The sequence below is a fragment of the Narcine bancroftii genome, chromosome 6, assembly GCF_036971445.1.
Source record: "Narcine bancroftii isolate sNarBan1 chromosome 6, sNarBan1.hap1, whole genome shotgun sequence".
Taxonomy (NCBI): domain Eukaryota; kingdom Metazoa; phylum Chordata; class Chondrichthyes; order Torpediniformes; family Narcinidae; genus Narcine; species Narcine bancroftii.
The window spans coordinates 9,442,964-9,464,099 of NC_091474.1; the positions used below are offsets into that span (position 1 = coordinate 9,442,964).

The window sequence follows — 21,136 nt, forward strand, 5'->3', positions numbered from 1 at the left end:
ATATTACGTGTTTATATTAGTAGTTTATTAAATGTCTAGTTTGAAATTTGCAACTTTTATTGTTCAAGGATTAAATAATCCAATTAACCAAAACCAAGTTTTAGCTTATATTAAGAAAATGAAAATTGATATTGCTTTTTTACAAGAAACACATTTGACTTAAAAACATTTGAAATTGAAAAGAGATTGGGTTGGTCATGATTTTTTTTTCATTTAACTTTCAGGCAAAAGGTGTAGCGATTTTATCTTTTGAGTTACAGACTGTAGAGGCGAATGCTGGGAGGATTTTAAAAGTAGATTGTAAAATTTTTAACGAATTTTGGACTTTACTTGATATCTATGCACCTAATGTGGATGATGAATGTTTTATTTCAGATGCCGTTGTGTTATTAAGTCAAGCTAATGAAAATATTCTAGTTGGGGGAGATTTTAATTGCATTTTGGATCCATTAATGGATAAATCCCCAAAATGTATTATAAAATCAAAAATGGCGATACAAATAGAGGCTTTATTGAAAGACTTAAATTTGGTAGATATTTGGAGAAGGATTTCTCTTTTTATTCTTCTAGGCATGATTCTTTTTCTAGAGTAGGTTTTTTTTAAAATATCGGCACATTTACAGGGAAAGATACTGCAGGCAGATTATAAAAGTAGAGTAATATCTGATCATTCTTTATTTTTTTTTCTTATGGACGTTCAGAAGTGTTACATCTATCTTATAGATGGAGCTTTAATACAATGTTGTTGAAAAAAACCCGAGTTTGTTGCTTTTGTTAAGAAACAGATTGATTTTTTCTTATCGGAAAATGTTAACTCTGTTCAAAGTAGATTTGTAGTATGGGATGCTTTAAAGGCTTATTTAAGAGGACAAATAATTAGTTATGCTACTAAAGTTAAGAAAGGGAATGTAGCTGAAAGTATTAAATTAGAAAAGCAGATTGATGAATTGGAGAAGGAATTTCAGAAGAGAGCAACAGAAGATAGCTTTTGACTAGATTGAAATTGCATAATACATTACAGACTTATCAATTTGAATGTTTACTTAATCGAAACAAACAACGATATTATGAGTGGGGTGAGAAGGTGCATAAAGTACTTGTATGGCAGTTAAAGAAGGAGCAAACCTTCTTTTAATGCTGTTAAAAAGGATTCGATAGTTACCTGTAAACCTCAGGAAATCAATGAACAGTTTTATTAATTTTATAAAAAATTATATACTTCTGAGGGGAAACAAGATAATGGATCTATTGATTCTTTTTTATCTACATTAAAGTTACCAGCATTAGATGAAGAGGATATTATAGATTTGGAAGCTCTGTTCACAGATTTAGAAATTAAGACCACTATGATGGAAATGCCTAATGGTAAGTCACCAAGAGATGACGGGTTTTCGGTGGAATTTTATAAAAATTTTTATGAAGATTTATCTTCGGTGTTTGGGGAGGTATTACAACAAGTGACTGAACAGTACGAGTTACCAGAATCTTGTTCTAGTGCCTTAATTACTGTAATTCCAAAGAAAGATAGAGATCCATTAAAAGTGTCTTCATATAGTCCACATTCTTTATTGAATGTGGACTATAAAATAGCTAAATTGTTAGCAAATCGGCTTGCTAAATATTTACCTAAATTGATACATGTAGATCAAACAGGTTTTATTAAAAATAGATATGCTTCGGATATTCTTCGACTAATTAGTTTGACCAATGCATGCTGATGGCAGCCCAACCATCCAATGGTGGTTGCACTTGATGCAGAAAAAGCTTTTAATAGGGTTGAATGGAATTATTTATTTAAGGCCTTGGAAAAGTTTAAATTTGGCCCTTTTTTTATTAGCTGGGTTAAAGCTTTATATATCAAACCCGACTGCTAGGGTGGTGCCAAATGGACAAATTTCGTCGTTATTTAAATTAATGCATTCTAATCGACGAGGTTGTCCATTGTCACCAGCCCTATTTGTGTTGATCATTGAACCATTAGCTAATTCAATATGGCAAAATGAGCAGATACAAGGCATGAGAGTTTTGAATGAAGAGTACAAGATTAATTTATTTGCAGATGATGTTTGGATATACTTAACAAATCCGGAACAATCTTTGCCGCATTTATGGGAATGTTTATTGCAGTATGGATCATTATCTGGGTATAAAGTTAATTGGGATAAAAGTGAAATTTTACCGGTAGGTGAAGATTATTCAGTTTATAAAAATGTTATTAATTTGAAATGGACAGATAAAATTAATGATCTAGGAATAATTTTGAATATTGAGTATCAATCTTTATATAAACTAAATTATGTTCCATTGTTGAAAAAGATAAAAGCAGACTTAATTAAGTGGAAAGACCTTCCGTTAACTGTATTACAATTAATATTTTTTCCATGAATTCAATATTTACTTCAATCAATACCATGTTTTCTTACAAAGAACTTTTTTCAGGATTTAAATAAAGCTACTAGGGAATTTTTATGGAAAGGTAAATTACCAAGGGTAGCATTAAATAAGCTTACTTGGAAGTACGCATTAGGTGGATTGCAATTACCTAATTTTCACAATTATTATGAGGCAGCCCAAGAAATTTATTAGTGGTTTGATGGATTTGGATCAATCTCCAAGTTGGGCTAAAGTGAGATGGCAAGTATTTCTGAAACTGCAGTACATCAATTTATATTTCAGTGGGATATAGATTTATTACAGGAGTATGATGTGCCAATATTAAAACATTTATTGATGTTATGGACAAAAAAGAATAAGACTATAGGATCAAAAGGTAAATTATCTATTTTAACGCCATTATCAACTTATTCAACATTATCAACTTATTCCTTTTTCATTGTTTAATAGTCATTTAAAGAATTGGGATTTTAAGGGTATAAAAATATTGCAGGATTGTTTTGTAGACGGTCAATTTCTTTCTTTTATTCAATTGAAAGAGCGTTTTGATATTGCTGAAGCTTCTTTATTTGTTTATTATCAACTTTGGTCACTGGTTAAAAAAATGTATGGTGGAGAGATGATTTTACCTGTATTGTCGGAGTTTGAGTCTTTGATTTCTTCTATGCCTAAAGAGGGTTATATTTCTCTTATGTATCAAGTATTACAAGATAATATGGAAAAGTCGAAATGGGGGAAATCTAAGTTTAAATGGGAAAATGATTTAACTTTTGTTTTTCCTGAAGATTACTGGATGGATAGGTGTCACGATAGTGTTACTAGATTGACAAATGCACGAGATGGAATGGTTAATTATAATTTTTTTGCATCAGTTATATTTAACTCCTGAGAAATTGAAAAAATATGGCGTTAGTAATTCAGATTCTTGTTTTAGATGTGGTACGTGTGTTGGAACTTTTTTACATGCTGTTTGGTCATGGATGTATGTAGAACCATTTTGGGAAGAAATTAAGTCAAATTTGAAAAAATTGTATAAGGTTAAGTTACCATTAGATCCATGTTTTTTTTATTGGGTTATGTGATTCCTTTAAAAGGATTGGGGTTGGAAAAATTTCAAATCACATTTGTATATTTAGCGTTATCTGTAGCTCGAAAATGTATAGCAAGTACATGGAAGGATAAGACAGTGATTAGTATAATGAGATGGCATAATTAAATGAAAGCTTGTATTGTTATCGATAAAATTACTGATGTTTTGCATGATCATTATTCTTTTTTTGTCAATAAATGGTTACTCTATTTGGACTATATGCATTTAGATGTACATTGATTTATTTTATTTTTTAGTTTTTCTTTATATATTTATTTGGCTCTCCTTAAGAGAGCTGGCTGAAGGGGTGGGGTGGGGGGGGGCTATTTTTTTTCCTCTTTTTATTTTCATATATATGTAAATATTTTGTTGTGAAATGTATTTTGTATGTTTACCAATAATCTTTCAATAAATAAAGTTTGGGAAAAAAAGAAAATAATGGCCATGTAATTATGTGCACTTATACTTGGTCACTGATTTAATTGGATGTTCAAGAATTTGAAAACATTTTTCTTGTTGCCCCATGATGAGGCAATCCTTACCCAGGCATAAAAATCAGAAACACAATATATACACAAAATAACAGGAATATGAATTTTAACTTCACATACTGCTATAATATTGTGGCACACTGCCAAATGGCTGAAAGAGAAGAGGTTTGTATATTCTTGAGACAAAGATATTATTTCTTCCATACCACGACAGTTCCAAAATGTGCTGTTGTTACTGAAGTTATCCAATAAACAGAAGTACTTTTCAATATTTCCAAATAAATAAAACAAATAGCATAATTTGTATCTCACACGAAATTGGAGCTCAGGAGAAAAAGATCATAGAACAAGAAATCAGAGTGCACATGATTTGTACATTATAATCCAAGACAACAAAATACTTTTACATTTTTAACTTTGAATTTCTATGTCAGATATGTTATTTGTTTAAGGTGTACAAACATAATTCAAATAACGAGTTGGGAATGAAATACTGCATTCAAAAATCCATAAAAGCTTCAAAACTAGTACAGCATTCGTTTGCTTTGGCAGCAATTCTGAGTTTATTTAAGATTCATTTGGGTGTGAGTATATCCAAGCTATTCCCAGCACATGAATTTTAGGCAGACCTTTGGTATGCCAAAGATACAGAAAGCATAATCACCTAAAAAATGTAATTACTACATTTACAGAGATCAGTACACAATGCACAGTCATCTTCTCCCACTACTTATAACTAACTCTGAATATTAAACACATCTTGAATACAAACACAGGTTTAGAATTACAAAGTCAGTATCATATAGAATAATATTCCAAGCAGAGAAGATTTCAACAGCTTTAAGCACTCTCTTAAATCCAGCAGAAAGCATGTTGAAAAAATAAATATATATGAGAGCATACTCACACAGCACACTTAAAACTTTCATCAGGCAAAACTCCTAATGTAAAAGGCAGAAATTTGAACTACAACAAAGTAGATATTTAAAAAGTAACCATAGTTATGGCTTAATTTAGTAAGGATTTGCACATATTACCATTAACAGGCCAAAACATGATAAGATTTGATTTTCTGAAATATACTGAAAAATTCCAGTTTTTTTTCTTTGGAATTTTCTAAATGACAAAAATCAAATGTAAAGTAAATTCCATTAAATCTCATAATTTGGTATATATTCAATATTTAGTGTATATTAAAACTAAAAAAAAGCAATGTGCGACCTTTTTTTTTAATCAATGCTACAAATAAGTTAACTCCTTACTTCCTTGATCGAGCACAGCTTTGAACTTTGTGAAAGCATGTTTTGACAACGAAAATTAATCTTTACAAATAGCCCAAAAATATATAGACATTGAAAATGATAAACGAACACAATGTAGCACATGACTCACACCCACCATAGCGAAGAAACCCCATTATGAAACACTTCTTAGAATGCACCAAATCAAAACTAAATCTATGATAGAATTTGTGTGCAAATGTAGACGTTACTGAATGAAGGAATGTCTCAACTTTTTTTTTCCAGAATGGAGAATCTTCTTTTATGGGAATGTACACTTGTTTATTTTTTGTACATAATTTGTCACAGTTATCTAATCTACTAACACACAAAATGAGGGGTTTTCACATCTGGATGCATTTCTGAGCTGAAAAAGGGAATGATAACTTGATTCATCATGTCATGGGAAGTAAACACTTGGATAAATGCTTCCTACTCAATGGCTGTTTCATTATCTCTCGACAATTAGCAACATGCTTCAGATGCTGCATTCAAATGGGCAATCTGGATTAACATTTTTAGGACAACACCAAATAAAATTGATTCAAAATCTCAAAATTTACCAACATCCTTCAAAAATATTATGATATTTAAGAAAGGCGTATAGAACCACTGGTACAATGCCCCAAAATTTTTTACAATGTCTAATTCTAAATTTCACAATTGGACAATGAACCTGAAAAATCACTGTGGTGTAACATATCTTTGAGTAGTATTCTTTGTAAATATATTGTTCTTGTAAAACTGCCCGACTACAATTTAACGTGTACATTAAACAGCTAGCACTCTATGGAACTATAGTGCATTGATGCACTCTAGAATGTAAAAGTAACCCAAAGGCTACATTTCCTGGGAAATCCACCCAAAATCCTTGTCATCTGCTACAGGAATACCTTGATTCTCTTGGTCTTGTTGGGAATCGATTACTTCCTTAGCTTCAAGAATTATATCAGCTTGGGGAATCACATCCTCCTTCCATTTCATCTCCTCCTCACCATCTGCCATTTCTTCATCAATTTCCCTTTCTCTGTCCCCATTATCGTCCGGGTAGGTGCCCTCCCCCTGATCGTCCGGGTAGGTGCCCTCTCCCTGATCGTCCGGGTAGGCGCCCTCTCCCTGATCGTCTGGGTAGGGGACCACCTCTTGATCGTCCGGGTAGACGCCCTCACCTTGATCGTCCGGGTAGGCGCCCTCCCCCTGATCGTCCGGGTAGGCGCCCTCCCCCTGATCGTCCGGGTAGGCGCCCTCCCCCTGATCGTCCGGGAAGGCGCCCTCCCCGTGATCGTCCGGGTAGGCGCCCTCCCCGTGATCGTCCGGGTAGGCGCCCTCCCCGTGATCGTCCGGGTAGGCGCCTTCCCCGTGATCGTCCGGGTACTGACTTTCTGCAGAGAACATTCCGTCTGGAGATTCATCTGTACCATCCTGGTCTAGCTGAGACATCAGACTTCCACCTGCACAATCCACACATATTCCATGGCGTCTGGAACCATGCTTAATCCCGACGCTGGCTGCTGACATGAAGACTCTGTTGCAGACCTTGCAGACATATTTTTTGTCTTTACTGTGCACCTAAATAGATAAAATAAACATTTGGTATTGATTCTTTATGAAAGAATTCTACCTAAAAATTCCAAAAAATGAAAAATGTTATTGAGGAGTCAGACGTGGAGCTTTGGTTAACAGTTTCACAGATGCTTTACATCAAATGGAAATATTAAATGAGGAAATCAAACCAAAAAACATGTTACTTTTGCTGTGGTGTGTAATTCACCTAATGAGTTGCTCTATTTATCGCACAAAGATGTTAAAATTCAGTTATCAGGCAATGTTAACGTGGCTTTGTGAAATGAAAATTGCTTTTAAACAATTCAATAAGTTCTCTTAAATTTAATTCTATTGGATTAAAGGAAAAATATGAATGCATGATACTTAATTTCTACAAGGTGCAACAAATTTGGCAAATGGAGATTATTGAAGAAAATAGGAAATTGTTCATTTACACAAATAAATATTTAAAAAGCAGTAACTAAATGGTGAGAAATTATAACTTTTGTTTGCAATTTGCAAAAAAGCTCTTCCACAGCTGCAGCAAGTAAATAGTAAAGCAACACTGTTATTACTAGGACAATTCAATAAAAAAAGAACAGAGGCTTTTTTCATTATACATGGGATTGGTGAGACCTCAACAGGAATCCTGGTCTCCTTTTTTAAGGATTCAAGTGTGTTGGAAACAGTTTAAAGATTTTCTTGTATAATATTTGGAAAGGATGGGTTCGCACACAAAGAAAAGTTGAACAGGCAAAACCTTCAGAAGAACTCAACAGGTACAGAAGGGAGAAAGAAATTGTGAACATTTTGGGTTGAGGCTCTGTATAGAGAGGGCAAATAGTCAATTTGCATGAGCTCAGTAGGTATAGGTGGATAGAGGAGAGGTACACAATGGGAGATGGAGCCAAATCAGGAAGGGAGAGAGTTGGAGTTGGAAAACAAGATGAGTGATAGGTGGAGGGCAAGATTTTTAAAAAAAAGATGGGGTGAGGTGGGAGGTGGATAGGGTAATAAATCAGTGACACAAAAGTTATAGGCGCTGAAATCTGATATGCAAGGTGAAAATGGGAACCAATAAGAGACATGAAAGGCAGATGGAACCAGATGGTGGAGAGAATCTGGGGTGAAATGCAGAGAGTAGATGGGTGGAACGTGGAGAGGGAGCAGGATGAAAATAGATGTGGAGCTGGATGGGGATGGACCAGTGAGGGGGCTCTGCGGGTAAAAGACCCAAGCACGCGACGGGCTGCTGTCGACTCGAGGCAAGGAACCCACAGAGGCTGTGGGCTGCTGGAGACTGGCTCAAAACTGGCTGAAGGGGTACCAGGTAACGGAATCGGCATGCGAGGGGGTGCCGAAGGGTTACTGACTGTGTCGGAGGTTCGAATCTGCAGCTCAGGTTGCAGATGGTTTGGACTGGACTCTGTGGCTGCGGGGGCGGTGGGAGTGCTGGAGGTGAATCCACGGACAGTCAGTGACTCTGGGGGGGGTGCTCTCCTCTTTCTCCTTCTGTAAGAGGTGCTTCAGGCAATTTCTGCCAAAGGCTCATTTGTCTGCCTTATAGCAGGCAAAAACAATTTCATGTAATATGATACTGATCTATTACAATGACAATAAATTGAATCTTGAAAGGGAACCAAATTGGGAACACTGGAAGTGAACTGGAAAGAGACAGAGACAAGGATATACCAGGAAGAAAGGGTCATCTTAAATTTGAAAATTCAACATTAATTCCATTGTGTTCTAGATAATACAGGCAGAGTATGTGTTGATTTTCTAGTTTACATTGGTCTTCATTTTGATCGTGAAGAAGCCAGAGGAATGAGAAATCATTGTGGGAATGGAAAAAGGAATTGAAATGGGATGCAACCAGGAGTTCAGAATGGCCATGACCACAGGCGCTCTAAATCAGTTGCATAGTCTGCACTTGGTCTCACTGATCTAGAGGAGACCGTATCAGGAGCGCTGAATGATGTAAAGGAGGTACATGTGAATGCCTCCCTGTAAGTGCAAAGCATGGGGAGGAGAAGATGCGACAGAGGGGCAATTCCATTGTAGATGGCAGAAACGGTGAAGGATGGTATCTGCTGGAGCTTGAAAGAGATGTATGATAATCGAAGCATTCAAGATCATGAAATCTTTGATGGGGTGGATGCGTGAGAATCAGGGATCTGAAGGCCACTTTAAAATCAAGAGGTTGCCCATTGGGACAGGAAAGGTGATTTTTTTTTTCTCTCTGAAGGTCAGGGGATTTGAACTCTACTTCTGTTGCCTTTTGAGGAAGGGAGTGGGTGAATATTTTAAAAGGCGAAGGTAGGAAGGCAGGGAATTTAAGAAATGACAGTGGCAAACAGATCTGTATGATCATATTGAAAGACACAATACATTCGAGTGGCTCATTCCTCCTAATCTTTCTGGAGGGTTGCTCAACAAAATGCTTACCAATGTGTGCCTTTTCATATGTTCCCGTCGAGTAAACTTCTTGCCACAAATTTCACACGGATATGGTCTTTCCCCTGTGTGTGAGCGCATATGCCTTTTCAAGATGCATTGATGCATTGCAGAAAAGCTGCAGTATGGGCACTTAAACTTCTTTCTTATCACAGTAAATTCGGTAACTGTAAAATGTGAAAAAACATAATGCAATCAAGAATCATCCACGATAGGCATATCCTTTTTTTTGTCATCATGACATTTTAGACTGAATTATCAAAACTTGCAACACATTTTGCAATAATTACTAAAGATATTGTTCATTTCAGAAAAAAAAATCATTTCAGGTTGTTAGAAGCATTTATTGTTGGAAGTTTGAGTTGTGGAAATCATACTGTATGTTGAAACCCTCATGAGCCCCTGATTTGAACAATGATAACAGAAGAGTTGGGGAAAAGGAAAGTTATCAGCAAGTTTGAACAAATCTCATGGCTGCTTTGAAGTTGAATGCTGTCTAAATAAATCATACCACTACAATTCGTAGGAGAGAAAACAAGAAATTAAGCTGGGATAAATACTTTTTAAAGTCAAGATTAAATTGCCCTTATTTCACCAGAAAAACACTAATTCAAGTCAAGAAAATAGGCATGTGAGAGAATAATTTGTAGGGAAATAAATAAATCACAGCACTGATGGGATTTCTTCGAGGCCCAACATAGTTTTGAACCAATGAATGGCTGCCTTTCCATGTCATAAGAAAATATGAAAATAATAATGAATGTGGAAAGAGGGGGAAAAGGCGGCAAAGTTTTCTTGGAGAAAAAGTAGATTTTACTGAATTACAGCATGGAAGCAGGATCTTTAGTCCAATTTGTCCATACCAACCAAAATGTCCTTTGAATTGGTCCCATTTGCCTGTATTAGGGCATATCCTTCCAAACTTTCTCCATCCATGTACCTGTCCAAATGTCATAATTGTACTTGACTGAACCATTTTCTCTGGCAGCTCATTCCATATTCCCACCACCCTCTCTGTGGAAATAATGGCCCCTCCAATCCCTTTTTAATATTTTCCTCTTCAGCTATACACTTGACTTTGGATGTAAAATTGGTGGCCAAGAAAAAAACCTGGGCTCCTCACATTTGTTGTGCGACGGGTGCAGTCAACCTAAGAGCTTGGTTCAGAGGTGCTCAAAAGCCAATGCCATTTGCAGTCCCAATGATATGGCAAAAACAGAAAGATCACGTGATAAACTGTTATTTCTGTATGACCAATGTATTTGTCTTCTCAAGTAAAAATAAGTAAATTGAATACTCCAATCTGCCTTCAGCCATGAGAACAGAAGGCCATTGGAGACACCGAGCATTTAAAGATGTTGTTGAGAATTTTCTTGGCAACTAAACTACATCCAGCTGATTGACAACATGCTTCAAGCAGACAAAACCATGAACTACAACATGTCATTGAAAATGCATTTTCTGCCTTCACACTTGGACTTCTTTTGATGACCTTGGTGCAGCGACGAACATGCTGAAATAATTCTCCAGGACATTGCAACCATGGAAACACAATACGAGGGCAACTGGAATTTATCAATGCTGGTCAATTATCGATGGGCACTGACACGAGAGGCACCAGATGCTGAGTACAAACGAAAATCAGCATCATTTGAACTAATGCAATGTGTCAGCATCATTATGGGATTAACAAAATTCAATAAAAGTTCATTTAATGTTTCTCCAGTTTCCAACATGATGCAGCAAATCTGAAATTATCTGTGTTCAGCTTGAAGCTGTCTATCATAATCCCCAATATTTATTCAGGAAGAAAAACCCTTTGGAAAAATTTGTTGTCCAGTGTAATTTAACACAATTAATTTACTGACTTCTGACCCTTTTGCCATGCACTTTCCAATGAAATTGCTGTATATGTGCCGAATATTTGTGCTGTGCAGGCGATGTGTGGAATACAAGCTTCCACCTTGTTAGAACCAGAGAAATGACTGACACCAATCCTTCCCAAATCCACAGAACCCTTTTATTTATAATTAGTGAACTATTTATAGTATTTACAATGCCCTTGGTCCCAAGGGAACTCTCACGAGCCATCTCACACACGTGACTGGACTAGTTAATTGATGGCTTGTCCAAAGAACTGGTAACAGCCACTCCTGGCAATGGTGGGGTTGCTTTGTTTAGGGTGCCCTAGCACCTCCCCCTTTGAGCTCATATGAGTGGAGTCTGGGATCCATGTGGAAGGGCTTCACTAGTCTCTGAAATCTGAGACTTCATATAGGTTCCAATGACATACAGAGTACAGGCTCATTTCCGTGTGATCGTTGTGAGTGGTTCAATGGTTTCTTAAGTTCAAATGTGTCCAACGGTGCATCCAGGCTGAGTTGCGCAGGTGTTGTTTCAGCGAGGTTGCATTCTTTTGGTTGCAACTGGTTGGCATGCCTGGTAGAGGACATCTCCAATTTTTCTTAGCATTCTTCACAGCTGCCATACATCTGACTTATCTCTGTATTTTCGCACCAAACACATGTTGACACATGGATCCATGCTGCTGATTGTACTGTTGTTCCATATCAATCTCTCGGACCAGACTCTAATCTTTGTGGAAATATGACGTCATAAGGTGCTCATATTTTCCTACCAAAGATGTTTTCAGCAGGCGAAGTGGCACCTGGAGTTTTGTGGGATTGGAGTGATGCTAAGAATGCTTGCAGGATCTCCTCTGTCGGATCCCCCCCCCCCCCCCCCACCCCCACCCTCCTTGGCCTTGTATAGAGCTCATTTGGACCTATCCACAAAACGTTCTGCTTGACCATTGGACTGAGGATAATATGGAGGTGAGTGACTGTGCACGATGTCACATTGCTTGCAAAAAAAAAATCGAGGCCGGCTGCAGTGAATTATGTCCCATTGTCTGAAACTAATGTTACAGGAGAACCAAAGCAATTGAATATAGACTCGAGTTCCAAGATTGTTGCCAATGCAGTTGGCCAAGCTACTTTGATGATCTCAGGCCATTTGGTGTATGCACCCACTACAATTAGGTAGTACTCCCCATTAATTGGTCCTGCATAGTCAATATAAAGACAATTCCATGCCCCGCTTGATTGAGGCCAGGAATATAGATTCATCTTAACAGGGAATTTCGCAGACAAGACACATCGGATACATGACTGTGTCAGTTGTTCAATCTGGTCATCCATCAGAGGCCAATAAACATAGCTTTGTGCAAGTGCTTTCTTTCGATTCGTTCCAGGATGTCCACTGTGAAACTGCTTGAGGATTGTAGATTGCAGAGCTTTGGGAATCAAAATCCTTTCTGCAAACAAAAGACAGTCATTAGTGATTGCTTGTCTTTTGAAGAATGGCTGGATTTCCATTCGTGGACAAGTTTTTTGCCACTTTGAATGATGATAAGGCATTATCCCTTGTCGGAGGCTGTCTTCACTCATTGTTTCTCTGCCTCTTTCTGCTGCAACTGGCAGTGAGTTAATAACATCTTTGAATACCTGGTTGACCTCTGCCTCTACAGAGAGTACCGTGACAAGAATATCTTCCGGCTCAGTTTCCAGCTCGCTAAAGATTTGTGACAATGCATCAGCTTGCCCGATACTTGTGGTTGGCAGGTATTTAATTTTAAAGTCATAACCAAGTAGCATGGTTTCCCATCTTTGCAGATGGTTTGCCATGTAAATTGGAATTCCTTTCTTTGAACCAAATACTGCAAGGAGCAGCTTGTGATCTGACAGAAGAGTGAATTGCCTCTGGCAGAAATGAACTATAGTGACTGATTAGACCCAGGAATGAACTTATCACATCTGTGGGTGCAGGCATGCACTTGAGAGCATCAGTGTTTTGTGGATCTGGCTGTTGTCCATGTTGGTCAATAATAAAACTAAGATATGACAAGCACGGACATGAAAAATCTGCATTTTTCTGGATGCATTCAAAAACCGTAGTCTTTGATGTGGGACAAAACACAATCAAGACAATCAAACAATTCTCAAGCATGTGATCCCATTACCAAGATGTCATCTAGGTACACTGCAACTCCCAGAACATCATTCAGCATTGTGTCTATGATCAGTTGAAAGATAGCTGGAGTAGTCTTCACAACGAATGGTAGACGTGTGTATCTAACAGTTCACGGTGTGTGTTGATAGATAGCAAATCTTTGGATTCATCATCAACCTCCTCCTGTAGATAACCCTCTGCTAAGTCGATCTTTGCAAAGTATTTGCCACCATTCAACTTAGTGACGAGGTCCTCAAGCAATGGCAGTAGGTATTGATGGGTGTCCAATGCTGCATTCAGACCAGTTGAGATATCAGCACACAGACGTTTGGAGCCATTCGATTTTTTCACCTCCACAATAAGTGCAGACCACGATGAGTAGTTGACCTGTTCAATTACTCCTTCATGTTGCAGCCATTCCAATTCTTGATCCACTTCTTGTAATACAGCATATAGGACAGGTCATTTTGGCTTGAAAGTCAGTTTCACGTTTGCAGAAGACAGAGTTTTGCCTTCATTTTAGTGCACCGTCCTAAGCCTTCAGAAAATACCATGGCGGTGCTTTAGCTGTACCAGCAACTTTTGTGGGATATTTGCCACTTGTGGGGTATGGGCCACTTGCAATTTGTGGCAAATATTGTTAAGTGGCTGGTCCAGAAGGTTCAACCATTCGATCCAGTCAAGACCCACAAGATTGAGGTTAGGACATTTTACCAGATAACACGTTCCATTTTCTTCTACGCTGTTTAAGCTGACAGAACAATCAGCTGAACCTAACAACTCAGGATCCCCCCCCAGAAGCATTCCATGCCATGTTCTTGGTTGGAGTCACCTCTGGCTGACAAGTTCTCACGTTTTCTTTGATATTAGCGTGATGTCAGACCCTCTATCAATTTGAAGCCTCACTGGGAAGCCGTTAATGTGCACTTTCACATATTTCCTACATTTGGGGTAAGTCACCTTGAAAGTTCCTGTGATAAGTTTGCTTCTCCCTCAAAAGTGAAACCTATCAGGTGTTTTCTTTCTTCCAATTCTACAGCGTTCTGCTTTATGCCTCAGGCGCTTGAATTTACTGTAGTGTTGACGTCTGTACAAGCAGTCATGAGTATAGTGCCACTCATTGCAATTCCAACAGGCGCTAGGTGGGTCACGCTTTTGTTTTGTCCAGCAGGGGTTGCTGACGACTATGTGGACACAACCGCTTGAAGATTGGTGTGCCACTTCACCATGTTTCTGTTGTGTTTCAGATTAATAAAGCATTGGCATTCAGCTGTTAATCTTTGAAGAGTCATATCTGAGCCCTGCTTAATCTTCGCTAGCAACCGTGTTACTGAGGTCGGCATCTTGGTGTGACTGAATTCCCGCTACAAACACTAGGCAAAAGGGTCTTCAGTCAATGTCGGGAGTTTAAAACGATCGCACCATCGATTCACCATACCCACGTCACAAAATCTTCAGTATCTTTCTTAGTCAATTTAAGATACTGATATTGAATCTTGAACAATGATGTTTGCTCACCAAATATCTATGCCAACACGTTAAGTGTTTCACTGAAGCTGAGCTCATGGGAAGTTTTGGCAGATGAAGTTTGTGCAGCACTTGTGTTCTCGAGTGTCTAACCTCCCCAACAACAGCCTAATTTTCCATGCATTATTGAACTTGGCAAAGTCGACTGCAGATCATTCGTCATTCTTTTTTGAACCAAGTTTAAAATGTGTTTGATTCTGGGTCAAATGTGAACTCAGTGACACGGTGCTCATTAAAGCATCTTCTGAATTTGAATCAACTTCAGGTTTACCTTCTACAACGGCTGGTCAATTAGTCTCACTTGTATTTCTTCAGTTTTTCTGCTGCTGCTTGAGGACGGCCTGCAGTTTTGTTCCATTGTGATCAACAATCCCATCCTCATCGCCAAAATCTTGTATAGAGCCGAATGTTTGTGCTGTGCAGGCGATGTGTAGAATACAAACTTCCACCTTGTTAGACCCAGAGAGAAACAACCGACACCAGCGTTTCCCAAATCCAAAGAATGAATCCTTTTATTTACAATTAGAGAACTATTAATCGTATTTACAATGCCCTTGATCCCGAGGGAACTCTCGCAAACCATCTCACACACGTGACTGGATTAGTTGATTGATGGTTCCAATCCCGAGAACTGGTAACACCCACTCCTGCCGACGGTGGGGTAGCTCTGTTAAGGGCGTCATAGCAGAAATCAAAGGTAGCTCAGTTTGTACTCAAGGTTTAACAACACTCCAGATTTTGTCAGAAAATCCCTTATCAAAACTACATTGCTCTGAATCTGTAAAATCAGCCTACTGCTTATGAAGACATATGAAGTTCTGTGCTCATTGCTTAAATGGCTAAATGTTGGCCTTTTTCATCTGGAATCCCTTACTCAATTTCTTACTTTAGATAGACAATAAGCTGCAAATTATTGCTGAGAACCGGGAAAATAAAAACACTGAAGAAAATCAAAATTATGTAATTAATCTTGCAGCCACATTTGTGCAAGAATACAAGTTCAGGGCACAGTCTGCAAAACTTGGTTAAGATACTATTTTAAAGGTGATACCATTGGAGAAAGTGAGTGGAATGCAGCCAGAGACAAAAGACAAATCTGGAGTGGCGAATGTAGACCTATAATAAACAATTTTTTTTAAGTGTGCTTTTTTTTATGTCAACTTAACCCAAGAAATGGTATGGTGGTGTGGCATGGCATTTGGAAGAGGGAGAGTGTGGGGGTGGGGCAAAAGATGAGCAGTTGAGAAGAGGCAGAGTTTCTGCTTTGACTGAGGTCAAAATTATCTACACTATTGAAACCTATTTTTGCACAAGCAAAAATATCAAATTTATCAATCATTTTATATTTATCATCTTTTGTCTCATGGCACATTGTGGCAATTTAATACAATTGTTGAAGTAGTCTTCAGGAGTTGAGTTACAGGGAAAGATTAAACAAGGACTTTATTCCTTGAAGCAAAGAACAAGGGAAGATTTGATAGAGGTTGACAAGATTATGAGAGGTATATACAGAGTGGATGTGAATAGGCTTTTTCCACTTAGATTGGGGGAGACAAATGCGAGAGGTCAGTTTTAAGTTGAAAGGAGGACGTTCTTCAATCAGAGTGGTGGGAATGTGGAATGAGCTGCCATCTGATGTGGTGAATGCAAGCTCAATCTTGAGTTTTAAGAATAAATTGGATAGGTACATGGATCGGAGAGGTCTGGACGGTCTGGCACAGACTAGAACGGCCAAATGGCCTGTTTTCTGTGCTGTAGCATTCTATGGTTCTATCCTGCTTGCCAACATAGTTGCAGCAGGAAAGAATTTTGGTGCATCTATATATTGTATATAAACACTCAGATCTCAATACAACTCTAATTATTAGAATGAAGTTCAGGCTTTTGTTTTATTTACATTAAACCTTACATGAACAAACTTCTTTAAATGAACACCAAATTATTTAATACATGTACCAGACTAAAGTAATAAAAAATTAATATATCTATTTATTCAATATTTTGTGTCAAATGGCAAACCATATAGTTTTGCTCTTGTTACTGAACAGGTTTTTAAAAATGTTAAAAACATTTTTAACCAGCCTGCTAGTTAAAAAAAGTTAAAAAGATCAATATTAAAAAAAAATATTGTGCTGGTGTACACTAATCTCTTCTGTCATAAATTACATAGAACAGTACATCAGTGTAACAGCGTACAACAGACCCTTCCACCCATGATGTGCCAACCTATGGAAATTACTCCACTACAATCTTATTTTTCCATATCCCACACCCATATCCATTTTTTCTTACATTCCTGTGCATATCCAAGAGTCTTGACTATTCCAAATGAACCAGCCTCCACCACCACATTTGAAGCACCTACCACTGTTGAGTGAAAATAATACCTCACACATCTCCCCTGAACTTTCCTCCATTCCCCTTAATTAATGTCCTCTGGTATTTGCTATTGTCACCCCCAGGAAAAAGGTGCTGATTGACTGTCCACTCATCCAAGCCTCTTCTGTCACCTTTACTGTCTATTTATTTGATTGCTCAGGAAAGAAAAATTTGGGAGACCTTCCCAAACCAAAAAAAAATTAAGGAATAATTTAGTACCATTTGGTTGATTTCTTCCTAACTCCAAAACCTGTTTACAAATAATTCAAATTTCTTTCTAGATTCACTCAAAAATATTATTTAGATGATTGCAGTATAACATCAAGGTCATCAGCTTGCATTAATAGCTGAGTCCTGAATTTGGCAAATTGAATCAAACCTATATAATAGACTAAAATATAATTATGTCCAAGATCACTTGGATTTGAAGTTTCTTTTCTCAATGTTTATGTCATTGAATTCTGTTTGGTTGTGCCAACATTATTGGTATAATATTGCTGAAGGATTGGAGAATGGCAAATGTAGTCCCCTTGTTTAAAAAAGGTCATAGAGAGAATCCTGGGAATTACAGACCGGTGAGTGATGTGTAAACTAATGGAGAGGAAAGGGTAGTCATCAAGGCTTTGTGAAGAGAAGATTGTGCCTCGTCTAAATGAGTTTTTTTTTGAGGAGGTAAAAGAAATTGATGAGGGTAGGGTGGTAGATATGGTCTACATGGATTTTAGCAAATCATTTGACAAGGTCCCCCACAGGAGACTCATCCAAAAAGTCATGAGATGAGTGGAAAATTAGCTGTATGGATAAAAAAAAAGTGGCTTGTAAGAAGAAAGCAGAGTATTAGTGAAGGAAAGTATTCTGCCTAAAGGTCAGTAACAGGTGGAGTGCAAAGTTGATTCCCACCAAACTCATCACGTTGGACTTTATAATTTCTTATGCAAAAGGCATCTTTTCTCCCCCCCACCTGATGCAAGGATAGATCATGCCATGTTAATTTAATAGCAAAGGATCAAATAACTTTACATAGATAACATCAATCCTTTTGAATTCAATTATCTTAATGGTGTTTAGTGGATAAAATGCTAATCTATGCTTTCATTAGTACATTTTGCAAATATCAAAGTTCTGGCAAACTGATTCAAAATGTATTCACTCTTTCTGCAAATTGTGAATTATATGCAAGATAAAGACAATGAATGAGAAACAAGCAAAAGTTTGAGAATAATGCATGATCTGAAGGACTGTAAATAATTACTATAGGCATCTGCCTTACATCATCTAGAACATGAAATCCTTTTAAATGGCATAAATAATCTACCATATACTTCAGCATACGTCAACCTGCCCCCCCCCCCCCCAAAAATCACAATGTCCGAGAAGTTGGGCATTTGTCAGCATACAAGTCGACCACCAAAAATCGCAATGATTGATCTGCTGGGTGTGGGCTGGAGGTGATTGCTATCATGGAGGCTCCATCAAAACAACAAAAGTATGAAGTGAGTTTTAAAGTAAAAGTGATGGAAATGGCCAAGAAAACCAACAACTGCGCGCTGCAAGAACATTTGATATACAGGTACACAATCTTTTATCCGGAACCCTTGGGGGCAGTGTGTTCCGAATTTCACATTTTTCCGAATTTCGGAAAGCCCACCTGAAATGTGCTGCCGTATCCGCCCTCACCTCCTTCAAGTCCCCCGACCGCCTCCCCCAACTGCCGGTCCCCTGGCCGCCTCCCCCAACCACGGTCCCCACCTGCCGGATTTTGGAGCTTTCCGGATTTTAGATGTCTGAATAAAGGATCGTGTACCTGTATATGAGAAGTTGGTAAGAGATTGGAGGAAAAAAGAAGACTTTAACAAAAATACCAAAAAGGCAATGTTTGATGAAGAGGAATTACTTGTTGGCCAGAGTTGAAAAATCATGTTGCAGAATGGATATGTGAACAGAGGCAAGATTGCTACAGATTCACATGAAATAAGAACATTTGCACCGCAGTGGGCCAAGTCACACCCAGGCCTCAGTGATGATTTTGAGGCTACAGTCGGCTGGTGCAACCATTTCATGAATAGAAAAAATCTGGTATTACAACAAAAAACAAAACTTGCTCAAAACTACCAAAACATCTTGATCATAAAGTTGTACGTTTTCACCGGTTTATTATGCGTAACCAACAGAAACACAAGTTTGCATTGGCAAATATCTGAAATATCTGAAACCCCCATGAATTTTGACATGATAGGTAATAGAACAGTGGGATGGAAAGGTGTGAAAACTGCGCAAACCAGAAGTACAGGCAACGAAAGGACCAGGTTTACCCTGGTGTTACCGTGCATGGTCGATGGGATGAAATTAAGACCTGTGGTAATCTTCAAACGCAAAATTAAACCAAAACTATTCCCCGTTGGTATTTATGTACATTTTCAAGTAAAAGGATGGATGGGTGGATGAAAATAGTGTAAAACTAGGGATAGAAAATATGTGGAACAGGCAGCCAGGTGGTTTACGCAAAGAATGGAGTTTGCCGGTCTGGGATAGGTTTCATAGCCACTTAACTGAGAACAATAAAAGTAGATTAGCACTACATAATACTTACACAGCAGTTAACCTGGGTGGTTTGACATCTATATTGCAACCTCTCAATGTTTGCGTGAGCAAGCCATTCAAAGACCGTATGTGTGAGGAATGGAATACATGGATGCCGAGTTCAGAATAATCGTTCGCAAAAGGTGGAGCAATGCGTGCTGCATGAATTTGTGCTCGAGGCATGGGACAAAGTTAAAATAGAGACTGCAATAAAATGGTTTTAAAAAAGTGTGCAATTGATGGCACAGAAGATCATATATTGTGGGACACTAACGACGAAGCTGAAGCCGCCTCATCAGATACAGACTGGGACCTGTATGATGACTGTATAAAGAGTAAGAGTTTGGATGTGCTTGTCGTGATCTTTACCTCAGAGGATTATGAAGGGTTCCAAATGTGTTGTTGTTTTCAATAAAAGTCTGTTGTTGTATCGGTTTTTCAACAGTCAACTTATACACTGAATTAGCATGGTGCAGTTTTTGAGCTGTTTTTAAGGTCTCAAAAGAATACCTGCATATAAGATGACATCATCTCCCCCCACCCCCATCAAAACTATTTTTTAATTTTTTTTAGTATAAAGAGTTTCGTGACTCAAGCAATACACCATAATATAGGGTAAATAATATTTAGACTTTAGATAGTAAATGTAGTGCATAACCTTTATTATTCATAGTATATTGCTCATCTTAGAAAATTTGCAGTCGATAACTAACATTTTTGGCACAGCACTTCATGCAAAACATCCAACAGACAAAAAGCAAGAATTTGCTAAAATATCATGATTAAATTTAGGAAAGGATAAGAAAAAAAGTAATTAGTGTCCATTTCTTAGGATGTCCTAAAGCAATGTATTTGAAAGCGGAATCATTAGTACTGTCCAGAAGCTATTTACGAATAATTCAAATGTCTTCCTAAATTCACTCAAGAATATTACTATGATTACAGTATAATATCAAGCATTCTGGAACTCTTGAGAGATGGTAAATAGGAAAAAAAATAAAATGCTTAAATTTACACGATCTAAAAATTGGCTCCACACTGCAAGATCTATCCATCTTCCTCATCTTTGGCCTTTCAAATTAAACTCTTCCAATTCAAATTCCTAAAACTCAAACTGTATCAATGAACTGCATATACAATACAATTTATGGTAAATAGCATTAGTAATTACACTATTTTTCTTTTGCAGCCATGGTATGCATCCATGTCTTGAAAATGCCACTTCAGGAAAATCTAAACATGATTGGAAAAGATAAACAGCAAGTCACACCATTTCAGTGCTATCAAAAATTTATTGAATTAATTGATATAAAATGGCATGAACCATAAACATTAGTCTGCAAGTATAGTTTTTTTTAAATTTCTACAAAAAAAGTAAAGAGAGG

At 37.6% G+C, this 21,136-nt stretch overlaps 1 protein-coding gene across 2 annotated transcripts in view; it reads right to left on the minus strand.

Moving 5' to 3' along the window:
* Nucleotides 1-3,934: 3,934 nt before the first annotated feature.
* Nucleotides 3,935-21,136, minus strand: part of zbtb46 (zinc finger and BTB domain containing 46) — a 71,868-nt gene continuing 54,666 nt past the window's right edge. For both annotated transcript variants that reach the window (XM_069883863.1, XM_069883862.1), the window contains 2 exons: nucleotides 9,246-9,421; nucleotides 3,935-6,824 (listed from right to left, as the gene is read on the minus strand). In XM_069883863.1, coding sequence (XP_069739964.1) covers nucleotides 6,096-6,824; nucleotides 9,246-9,421 — 905 coding nt within the window. In that variant the 3' untranslated portion in view covers nucleotides 3,935-6,095. The remainder of the gene's footprint in view (nucleotides 6,825-9,245; nucleotides 9,422-21,136) is intronic.